The following is a 12,432-nucleotide window of genomic DNA, read 5'->3' on the forward strand; positions in this document are numbered from 1 at the left end:
TCCGTTTTGAATAACTAAAAGCAGACGGGACAAATACAAGTGATCAATTATTGGGGAAGCAAGAAGAGAGCTGACTTCTACTTCTTTTTAAAGAAAGGGGAAAACTTTTTTTCACTTTAACTTGGTGAAGGAAGAAATGGCGTCTGAGAGGAAGTGGATTGGAGACTGATTGTGAGAGAAAGGAAGTTCGTCCTTGTGGATTTTGGCTGAATAGAAGCTCTCCATAGGAAGCAAGGTGAAAGTTTTTATTTTACAACTTTAATTTGAGACTTTTTGAGACTTTGAGATTTTACAATTCTAATTAGAGACTTTATTTAAATTAAAATGGCTTCTAAGCCACCAAAAGCTCCCATGACGAGAAGGGGGTCTGAAACTAACTTGGAAGATATGTTAAAGGAACAGAACAGAGTTTCTGAAGAGCGATTTAAAGAAATTATGAATAATATTTATGGTGTGAAGGATCAACTTAGGGAAGAAATTAAAGAGACTAATAAAAAAATTAGAGAAGATTTATTGATGGTTTTTCAAGGTTTGGCAAAAAATTTGGAAGTAATGGAGGATAAAGTGGAAGTAATTAGTCAAGCAAATCAGTATTTGGATAATAAAGTTGGAGAGCTCCAAAATAAAGTGGATAAAAATGAGGACCATGTGGTGGTATTGCAATATAGAGCGTTGGAGAAGGCTTTGAGAATTAGGGGTCTTCAAGACCGGAAGGAGGAAGATCTTTAAAAAGTTATATCAGAAGCCCTAGCTGAAATGTTAGGAATGGACCCTCGAGAAGTTGATTTTCAAATTGATAAGGTATATAGGGTTAATTCTTGGGTAGCGAGGCAGAAAAAGCTACCAAGAGACATTGTAATTTATTTTTTGACTTCTACAATAAGAAATCAGATTTTGCAAGCTACATATCAAAAGAAATTGCAAATAGTAGAACAGGAGGTGTTGGTTTTGAAAGAGATCCCTGCTAAAATGTTAAAGGATAGAAGGGATTTTAGGTTTTTTACACAAGAGCTTAAGAAGCATCAGATTCAATATAGATGGGAGGTTCCAATTGGTTTAACAGTATTTTTTCAAGGCAGGAGATATCGAATTGATACTGAGTTGAAAGCAAAAGATTTTCTTTTTAATGTATTTAAAGTGGATGTAGAAACAGTGGATAAAAGTCTTCAAGAGAAACAGAGTGGGGAAGTTGAAACTGCACCTGTGATGTCAGTACCTCAAGAACAACCTCAAGAACAAAGAGTGACAAGGGGAGCTATTAGGCGTAAGGAGATAGAAGAACGATTTCAAAGACAGGAACAGGATTCTATTACTGAAGCTGTGGGAGGAGCCAAGCCGAAGAGTAAGAGTCTTCAGCTAATCGCTCAGGAGCTTCAAGAGGCCAGTGATGGCAAATAAATATTTGACATGGAATGTTAATGGTTTAAATTCAGCACAGAAAAGAAGAAAAATATTCCATTATTTGAAACAATTTAAAAATGATGTGATATGTTTGCAAGAGACACATATAAAATTATCAGATCAGAAATATTTGATTAATTCGAAATTAGGTAAACATTTTATTTCTTCTGCTCCGAATAAGAAAAATGGTATAGTTATATATTTGAAGAAAAATATATCACCTAAATTAATTGAAACGGACATTCAAGGAAGATATATTGCTGTTGAATTGATTTTAGAAGGAAGAAAGATACTTGTGATTGGCATATATGCACCTAATCAACAACAAGAAAAATTTTATAAACTGTTACATGAAAAATTGACTCTTTGGGACTATAAAACATTTATTATATTAGGGGATTGGAATGGTGTAATGGACATTAGAAAAGATAAAAGAACTCTTTCTAAGAAAATTCCTATGCATGCAAAACTGCCTAAATCTTTTTTTGATTTGATGGAAGATTTTGAGTTGAAAGATATATGGAGAAGGCAGAATTTTGATGATAGAGATTATACTTATTTTTCGGATAGGCATCAATCTTTTTCACGTATTGATTTTATATTAATTACCAATGATTTGCTTTCTAGGGTTAGGAAAACAAAGATATTTCCAAGGTGTTTAACTGATCATAGTCCGGTATGGATGGAGTTGCAATATGAAGGTGGAAGAAGATCATGGAGAATAAATGAAAATTTGTTTAGATATGAGGATAATGTAAATCAATGTAAAAAACAAATGAAAGAATTTTTTGATTATAATTTGGGTAAGGGAACTTCGATAGAAATAGTGTGGGACGCAAGCAAGGCCTTTATGAGAGGAAATTTGATATATATTAATTGTAGACAGAGGAGAAAACTACAAAAACAGCGTAGGGATTTAGAAGAGGAAATTCAGAGGAAACAACAATTATTGGTATATAATCCGCATGATTTAAAAACTATTGAGGCGATAAAGATATTACAGAGTCAATTTAATATGTTAATGGCAGATCAGGTGGCAACCAATATACAATATGCTAAACATAATACTTTTTGTAATGCCAATAAATCAGGGAGATGGTTGGCTTACATGTTAAGGAAAAGACAGAAAGCATGTACTATTGAAAGAACTGAATACAAGGGTAAAGTGCGATTTCAACAGGATAAAATTAAAAAAGCTTTCTTGGAATATTATACAAATTTATATGCCAGAGATACAATATTGAATATGGATATTGATAAATATTTGAAAGAATATAAGGTTAAAGGTTTAACTAATGAACAAAGGGAAGAGTTGAATCGGCCTATAACTTCTGAGGAAATCATTTTGGTAATAAAGCAATTAAAAATAGGGAAATCCCCGGGCACAGATGGACTTACAGCAATATATTATAAAAAGTTACAGGATGAGATAGTTGGTCCACTTATGGAGTTATTTAATCAGATATTGATGGGAGGAGGAGTGCCACCATCATGGAGGACTACTTTTATTTCATTGATACCAAAAGAGGATCAGGATTGTACTAAGCCTGGGAATTATAGACCGATTTCACTCTTGAATAATGATTATAAGATTTTTGCGAAAATAATGGCAAATAGGTTAATGGAAATTGTACAACAAAGGATTCATACTGACCAGTCTGGTTTTATAAAAGGGAGACAAATGAGGAATAACGTTAGGCAGATAGTGAATTTATTGGAATATTTGGAAAAGAAAAATCAGATTCCAGCAGTGTTTATATTCTTGGATGCAGAGAAAGCTTTTGATCGTTTGCATTGGGAATTTTTATTTAAATTAACAGACAAAATGCAATTTGGAAATGGTTTTATACGAATACTTAGGGCAATTTATGGAGAGCAAACAGCTCAGATAATAATTAATGGTAGTTTGACAGATAGTTTTAAAATTGCGAAAGGAACAAGACGGGGTGTCCTTTATCACCTTTATTGTTTATTTTGTCTTTGGAACCTTTATTGGATAAGATAAGAGAGTTAAGGGAGATAAAGGGTATTAGAATTAGAAGACATGAATATAAAGTTAGAGCATTTGCAGATGATTTGGTTGTTATGTTGACTCAGCCTATAAAATCGAGTGTATATTTGTTGGAAGTAATTAATCAATATGGAAGGGTCTCAGGGTTTAGAGTGAATCAAAATAAAACAAAAGTGTTAACCAAAAATATGGTTAAGAACCAGAAAGAAAAACTAGAGGAAATAACAGGATTTGAAATTGTAAAAAAAGTTAAATATTTAGGAGTCTTTCTTACCTCATCAAATGTAAAATTGTGTAAGAATAATTATGATGTGTTATGGAAAAAAATTCAGAAGGAAATGAATACTTGGGAAAAATTACAATTATCTTTGTTTATCAGATTAAGAAATTTCGGATTGCCTTTGAATGAAGGAAGTTGTTTTTGACTTTAATGGAAGAAGTCAGGTTATGTGGAGAGAAGGATTATAATTGTGTTAGATTTTAAAAATTTAATGTATGACTGTTTGTTTAATGAACTATACCTTGTGTTTGCTCCGGGAAGTCGGGGGGTGGGAGGGGGTGGGAGGGGGGAAGGTGGGGGAGGGGGAAAAATTTAATTGTTGTTTTAAAACTTTTTCAATTAAAAAAAAAAAAAAAGATTTCAGCAGTTCAAATTTTTGCAGCCCAGATTGGGTAGCCTGAAATATCAAATTCCGCCGCCTGGTGAAAGTTCTCACCGCAACTGGACCACACCAACGCCGTCCCCCTCAACCAAATCAAGTATAAGGGCATCCCGCAGGCCACGCTGCTCTGGACGCCGCTAGCTGCAAGAGTTCGACTGTCCCCAGAAGAGGCTGGATAACCAGACAATTCCCCCTTGCCGCTTTTCCCTTTGCCCTACGTCTATCCGCCACCCAGCCCGCAGTACGAAGCTCCGAGACTCCCCTTTGCCTAAGCCAGCCCCACCTGCCACCACTCTGCGGTGGAGTCTCCGTCACCGCTCCTACGTGGACCTTCAAGGATATCGCAACAGCCGGGACTTGGCGCCTAGCCTGATCCCCCATGAGTGGAGAGAATGACCATTGAACTGCCATTGCTCAGCTCTGCCACCCAGGCCCAGTTGGAGACCTGTGGCCAGGAACTCCAGCTGGACTCGCAGCGCCCTGCTGCCTACCACCTGCGTGTCCCATTGCCCTATGCAGTGGATGAGAGCCGTGGGAAGGCCACATTCAACAAAGCTGCGCGCCCTCCTCCAACTTTTCTGCAAATTGCTTCAGAGAATTGAGAAAAAAACCCGCCAGAAAACGCCATGCAGCTATCCCCTATTCTATGCCAGTGCATCTGATTTTTTTTCCTAAGTGAAAACCTCTGTTTGCCTCTCTTAAATTTCATTTTCTTACTTCGTTTTTCTAACATCTCAAGATTACTTGAATTTTTTTTTAGGGCACTAGTTATCCCAATTAATTTGAGATCATCTGTAAATCTGATAAACTTCTCTCAATGTCCTCATCTATGTTGTTAATAATTATCAAAGGGCACAAGGTCCAAGACTGAACTTTGTAGCTCTGCATTTGATATTTCACATTAGCTTGACAAATAAGCCTTTCTTGAGTACAATTTTCTACTCAGCTATGTAACATCTACAATTCAGCATACATGTCACTAACTTGCTCATCAGAATATTATGGAGAATTCTGTCAGATGCTTTGCTTTATCTCATAATCTCATTGTTTTGAAGGTGCTTACAGGCTGAGTGCTTTATGATCTGCTCTAAAATCCTCCCAGTTACTGATGTCAGACTGGTCTTTAGCTCCTGGAATTCTTCTATCCCCTGCCCTTTTGAAAATGGGGGTCCTCTGGGCACTTGTTCTGTTCTTCACATACCAAACTTTAGCCAGACCATCAATATGCTATAGCACTTACCCATCAGGTGCTGGAGATTTAAACTCAAAAACATAGGCAGTTTTAAGCTTAAGCTATTAGGAAAATGAAAATAATGGGTTTGACCTACCTGATAAAATTACTGTTACGGCTACAGCAACATAATATTTTGAACAATATTGCTATTTATTAATGATCCTGCTGGAGTGCCTTCAAAGTAGATTCTGAATGCCTCTTACCTGAGAGAGGAAGTTGAGGCCTTGAAGTATAGAGTTGAGCAGGAGTTTGATGGGGATTCATGCCATATCTCAGTGGAAGTTGAGATACTCCTTTGCTGTACTCTTTCCTAAAGTAGTCAGAAATTGCTGCATCATATTGAGAAGTGTGAGTAAAGGCCTACAAAAAGTGTGAGAGAGATGCAGCTGTCATCAAAATAATGAAAATATGAAAATTCTCTGTGTAACAGGCACATTATATAGGTTGTCATAAGTACACTTTACCTTTAAAGCCAACTGACGCCGAATTTCCAAACTGGTATCATTATCAGAGACATTTTTCATTTCTTTTGCTATATTAGTATAATCCCCAGGATCACAAACAACTGTCACCCGGGCATGATTCTTTGCTGCAGCTCTCAGTAAAGCAACACCTCCTATGATAAAAATGGAAGCACAGAAAATATCATATTCAGCATTTATAGCACACAACCTTTCACACCTACAATTTATAGCTCAAGTACAAATAGTCCTCAACTTGTTTTCTGAGGTTTTTGCAGGTGTTTGTATGTAGGTCTTTGGTTATTCGGGTTCTCTCCCGCGTAAAATTAGAAGTGTCTTGGCGACGTTTCGACGAAGTCTCATTCGTCATCTTCAGGCTTCAGCTTCGTGCTTCTGGGAGCAAGAAGCACAAAGCTGAAGCCTGAAGATGACGAATGAGACTTCGTCGAAACGTCGCCAAGACACTTCCAATTTTACGCGGGAGAGAACCCGAATAACCAAAGACCTACATAGTCCTCAACTTCCGTCCACAACAGGATCAGAATTTCAAACATTGTAGGAAGCAGTTAAGTAAAATGACACATGACCGCTTTACTAAACAGCTGCAATCCCAGTTCTCCCAGTTGCTGTATTAAGCAATTGCGCAAGTTGCTAAAGTAAGCACCAGGGAGAGGGCTCTCTGCCTGCTCTACCATGTCTGGCAGAGCTGGGTCCTCTCGCCACCCCAACATGCTAGGACCACTTACCTTTGCTTTTTCTCCAGCCAAGCCCCATTCTCGCAATCTTGGAAGGCTCCTTTTATGAATGTGTGATTTGGAGAAGGGGCCTTCCAAAATATCAGGAGAATGATCACATTTGCTAGTCTTCCCAGCCTAGGAAGTCTAGAAAACTAGCGAAGACGATCATTCTAAAGGCTAGTTATCCTAGCTTTCTAGGATCCCAAGAAAACTAGAGGATGTCATCTTTCTTTGTAGCTTTGAGAACAGTGGTATTCACTGGAAAGAAGACTAGTGTCAGCCCTGTAAGTCATCTTTTATTTGGATCTTCATGCTGCCACATTTAGTGCTGCGGGAAACTGGGAGGAGGGATTGTATGGAGTTAGGGAGATATCTAGCCATAACAACATTATTTTCTCTGAGAGACAAGGACATTCGTCAACTTCCGGACCTCCGAACCTTTCGCCGCGAGCTTAAAACTTACTTATTCATCTGCGCTGGACTGGGTTAGTGTTTTAATGGGTTTTAATGGGTTTTAGCTCTAAATTTTAATTCTGGCCAATTTTAATAAGTTTTTTAATTGTATTTTAATTTGTATTTATAGTATTGTATTTTTACTTGGCTGTGAACCGCCCTGAGTCCTCCGGGAGAAGGGCGGTATACAAATTTAAATAATAAATAAATAAATAAATAATTCAGCACTGCACCTGGAGTGGCGTGACTGGGAGGCATCTCCAGTTGGGACGGTTCATTGATTGGACCATGTGATGGACATGTGGGTGCAGGGGAAGGGACTTGGACTTTCTTTTGGGTGGGGAAAACCTGGAAGCTTTCAGTTTCGAGTTTTCCCAGCTGTGCCAATATGACATCTCTAATAGAATAGAACTTTGAGGAACTTCTAGGCATGGAATCTTCTTTCGTTGGGGATGTTACTTGGAACCCTGACAGCTAGAAAGCTTCAGAGGAGCTGAACACTCCTTTGTGTATGGAAGAGAATGCCACTGCTGTAATGCAAAAAAGAGGCTCAGATTCAAGCCCCTTTTCTGCAGCTCAATGGAGGGGTCTAGCAGTTCTCTTGGCAAATGGCAGTGGCTTGCAACCTTCTCTGCCAGTTTCCTCACTGATTTTCTAGAGAAGCTTGCAAGTGGTAAATAATGGAGCACTTGACAACCAGTCGTAAGTGAAAACAGGTTATCAAACACCAAAAATGTGGCCATGTAATTGTGAAGTGGCTAATATGACATTTTAAGATGGCCAGAAGTGTTTACAGACCATAAAGCACCGTCTCTTGAGACTGTTGTAATTTTGAACAGTCATTAAACACAAAACTAAGACTAACTGTATTGCAGTCAACCTCCCAATAATTCAGAAGAATGCATTTCTAGTAGAACCCACACAATATATCTGTAACTATTTCTGAATTGTCTTTTTAAAATAATGCTAATAACGTTTGTAAAATGTCTACCATGAATATTTGTTTCATGGTTTCCAGAGAAATCATTTTGTCTGTGTTATACTTTCATTCATGGGGATCAAGGAATTCTGCCTTCTCATAAGAGCGAGCAGCATTTCAAAAGTAAGCCATGTCAATGCCAGAACATCCTGACCAAATGCAGCTATGGTCATCACAGATGTCCCAGGAAGAGGACAGAAGAGAAAGAAAGCCAACAGCAAAGCTACTAGATTGGAACTGTGTCAAGCCATTAGAGACCTCAGAATGTTGAAAAAGAATACAAACACGACAGGATTGATTGATCCATGGCTGAGTGGAGAAAACAGGACAAAGAACTATGAAGATGTGTTTGAATCCCTTTCTATCAAACTGAAGCACAAGGAAAGAAAGTTGTGACTGCCTCCTTTCTCTAACAAAGAAAAATGTGGTAAAGTTTTCCCTGCCTCCCACTAAAATCAATGTTTGTGCAATACTATGAAGTCATGCTTAAATGTTCTTTCATTAAATTTTTGATTTGCAAAAAATGTGCACATATAATTTTTTTTTTGGGGGGGGGGGATTACTTACACATTAACTTCCACTATATATTGGTATATATACACATATACCAATCACAAGTTGACCATCTCAGTGGAACTGAGGCCTAAACATATCAATAAGAAGATGAAGAGAGGAAAGAATGGTACTGGAACACAAATATCACTCACTGATTGATTGATATCTGAACCATGTTATTATGGTTCAGAATATGAATACTTAGACTCAGAAAACTCAAATTTTGGAAAGACTTCAGACAAACCCAATTCTATCAATATAAGCAACTATTTCAAAAATATCCTTTTAAAAACAAATTTTATCTCACAAAATCTGATCCAGTGAAAACCATGATTCAATACATTTCATACCAAGTAATCTGCCACAATCAAGTCTTCACAGATAGTTTATTTCTATTAAATCCAAATCAGATCAATGTATATATTTATTTCTCTATTTAATACATCTCCATACTACAATAACTTACCAAGCAAACAGGGGTGTACTAACTGAAGTTTGCCAAAATTCCTGAAGGCATTTTCCTCTAATTTAACTGTATAGGGGAACAAGAACAAACAAAATCCTTCTACTAGTGGAATCTGAAATAACAACTGTGAAGATATGGGAATCTATCATCATGCCTACAATGCTTGTAGGACAAATCAGTTCCTGCATGAAACAACATGGCATACATTTGTACCACGTGCAAGCTTGTAGAAGTTATTGAAAAAGTCAAAGGAATGATCACACTTCAGCAAATGAGAGAGGATTTATCAGATCAAAGTAAGAAGAAAACAACTCTCTATGATACCCAAGCAAATGATGAAAAATAAAAACCAAAATTGAGATACAAAGATATTTTTCACCATTGGAGTTCATATTGTTGTTGCAATAATTTACTATCAGCATATATTTGAAAAACATTCAAAGTAGTAATGATTTTAATTTCCGCAACATATTTTAGAAGACAACCTGCAATGTGTTTCTTTCAGGAAAGCTGCTGATAACTTTCTCTTTCATAAGATGGAAGAAGGCACGAGAGGTTTAGCTACCCTTCAGTTCTTACCAACCATTAGGAAAGTACCAGGAAGAAAAATATTGGAGAGAGATATTGTGTAATGCTTAGTTTTTGAATGAAATCTTCATCCAGATTTCAAACAAAACTGAATGTAAACAGGTATCTTGGATATTAACAAAGTGAATTTCAAGAAAAATAAGTAGGCAGAAATTAATGAGGAAAGGAGCTGAATATAGTAAATTTTTTCAGGTAATGAAGAAAAGTTAGCACTTTTTAACTTTATTTTTGTTCACTTCTATCCATTTTACCAGGAAAAGAGAAAGGTGCAATAGTAGGATTGACATATGACCACTGACTATCTCTTGACTCTGAATGAATTTAAATCTCCTATCATCAAATCAAGAAAAAGAGGCTCAAGAGCTAATGAGGACAGACTGGAAGAACCAGGAAGGTTTAGCCCTGAGAAGAGAAGGGCGAGGAGGGACATGACAGTGCTCTTCAAATACTTGGGTAATACCAAATTTCTGCTCCACACTACAGGATGCAAAATTATGGATTTAAGTTCCAAGAAGGCAGATTCCAATTAAATGCTAGAAAACAATTCTAACAGCAAAAGTAGCAGAACCATTTTACTTTAATGAAGCCATGTATTGGGGATGCTATGATTTGAGCAGAGCATCAATGTACAGAAGCTAGACTCAGTGGCCTACATGGCCCCATCCAACTTAATAATTCCAAATCTTTCCTTAGCAGAGTATCATGCAACAAAATGGGAAGGTCAATGGAAGAAAGTATATATGAACACAATATGTGAAGACTGCTTTCACTTAAAAGGTGATGGTATCCCCAAAGTACTGACTCAAAGCAATGTGTTTGCAATATATGGTCCATACTGACTTACCAATATCGATCTGTTCAACAGCTTCTTGAATAGTGACATTTGGGGAGGCCACCGTTTTGACAAATGGGTAGAGATTACAAACTACAATTCTAGAAAAAGAAGCATGGAGTAACTTTAAATTAAATTCAAAAGACAGAAGTGTCATTTGCATGACTCTCTGCCAATGCAGTATTTTTTTATCATGTCTCAATGTAATACAACTGTTATTTTATCCCTGTTGAGGCCAATGAAGAGTCTCATGTTAATTAGACTTTCCTGAATCATCACATAAGAATTACTTTAAGGCAGTTTGGTGCTCTGGTGATCTTCCTATAGTTTATATATATATATATATATATATATATATATATATATATATATATATATATATATACTATATAGTTTATATATATATTTTCTGAGGAAAACCCGAATAACCAAAGACTTACATATATATATGTGTATATATATATATATATATGTGTTAAGCAAGTCTTCATCCTTTTGTATATTATATACAAAGTCAACTTATTGCCCCCAACAATCTGGGTCCTCATTTTACCTACCTTATAAAGGACGGAAGGCTGAGTCGACCTTGGGCCTGGTGGGACTTGAACTTGCAGTAATTGCAAGCAGCTGTGTTAATAACAGACAGACTTAGTCTGTTGAGCCACCGGAGGCCCTATCAAGTATGGCTAAAGGAAGAGCACTACAATAAACCAATATAAGAGCACACTTCTGTGGTCCTTCATCAATTACCGTATATACTCGAGTATAAGCCGAGTTTTTCAGCACGTTTTTTGTGCTGAAAAACGTCCCCTCGGCTTATACTCGGGTCTATACGGCTTATACTCGAGTTTTGTTTTTTTTTAAGCCCCTCGGCTTATACTCGAGTATATACGGCTTATACTCGAGTTTTGTTTTTTTTTGTTTTTTTCACATTTTACCGGACGGCGCGGGGAAGCCCTGCCGGTGCAGTGAGAGGGCGGGGCAGGGGAGCCGCCAGCCTTCTCAGCTGAGGGAGGGAGGGTTTCCCCAACCGGTAGGTGCCTCATTTCTCACCCTCGGCTTATACTCGAGTCCCCAGTTTACCCCAGTTTTTGGGGTAAAATTGGGGACCTCGGCTTATACTCGGATCGGCTTATATTCGAGTATATACGGTATATGCTGTTTCTAGAATGTTTGTGAACTAGGGAAAATATAGAGGGAAAAGTCTCAGTAATGATAATTTCTCAGATACAGCGCACTTCCAAATAGGATCTTATTCATTCATCAGCATTAAGGGGCTTAATCCTATTAAAAAGCCTTTTGAGCCTTTTGGCTGGAAATGAATTTGACTTTGAATATTGAAAAAGGTTTTTCAGAATATTGAAAATATTGAAAGGTTAGAAAAGTCATACTCTAACTTTTACTTTCACCATGACTGCCTTGAGTTATAAGTCGCCAAACTCCTGGCCTTCTGGAAGGGCCTGAAAGCTAGGCTTGGCTTACTATGTTGTGGTAGCTAACAAGGTAGAGAAAATCCCCAGCCTGAGACTACCCATCATCTTGGTTATTTAGTTTTTCTATTTAATTCTATTTAATTCTCTTAATTTTAATTGCATTCTTTACACTTTTTACTTTTCATTATATCGAAAACCAGCCAGAGTTGCTGTTATTAGTGAGATGGGTACATAAACATTTAATAAATAAATAAAACCAAACATTTTATTTGCATATGTTTCTTGGAATACTTGTGACTCCAACAATATTTGATTAAAGAAAAGGGTAAAAGTTATGTAATGGCAGACTAAGGAAAGTGGCAGAGCAAAATCTCAGCATCAAAGACTGGCCCTGACACTTTGTCCTCTTACGTCTGAAGTTGACTTACACGTTGAAATTCAAATAAAGCTAGGTAAATCTCAAAAGGGTATATTTGCCAATGCTTTAAAGTAAATGAAGTCAATATTTGACAATCTCTTGCACGATTACAAATCCCTCCAAACTTTCACAAAAAACCCCATCAATCCTGAAAATGTGCATTCACAAAGAGAGAAGAGCGGTACTTTGATATCAAAGGTTG

The 12,432-nt window shown here is 37.1% G+C and overlaps 1 protein-coding gene across 2 annotated transcripts in view; it reads right to left on the reverse strand.

Moving 5' to 3' along the window:
• Window positions 1-12,432, reverse strand: part of ATIC (5-aminoimidazole-4-carboxamide ribonucleotide formyltransferase/IMP cyclohydrolase) — a 97,453-nt gene that overhangs the window by 58,216 nt on the left and 26,805 nt on the right. For both annotated transcript variants that reach the window (XR_009155438.1, XM_058186054.1), the window contains exons 5-7: window positions 10,392-10,480; window positions 5,773-5,924; window positions 5,512-5,668 (exon numbers count right to left, since the gene is read on the reverse strand). Coding sequence is in view for 1 of the 2 variants with exons in the window: in XM_058186054.1 (XP_058042037.1) it covers window positions 5,512-5,668; window positions 5,773-5,924; window positions 10,392-10,480 (398 nt within the window). In the remaining variant the exon portion in view is untranslated. The remainder of the gene's footprint in view (window positions 1-5,511; window positions 5,669-5,772; window positions 5,925-10,391; window positions 10,481-12,432) is intronic.

Source organism: Ahaetulla prasina, chromosome 1 (assembly GCF_028640845.1).
Source record: "Ahaetulla prasina isolate Xishuangbanna chromosome 1, ASM2864084v1, whole genome shotgun sequence".
Classification (NCBI taxonomy): domain Eukaryota; kingdom Metazoa; phylum Chordata; class Lepidosauria; order Squamata; family Colubridae; genus Ahaetulla; species Ahaetulla prasina.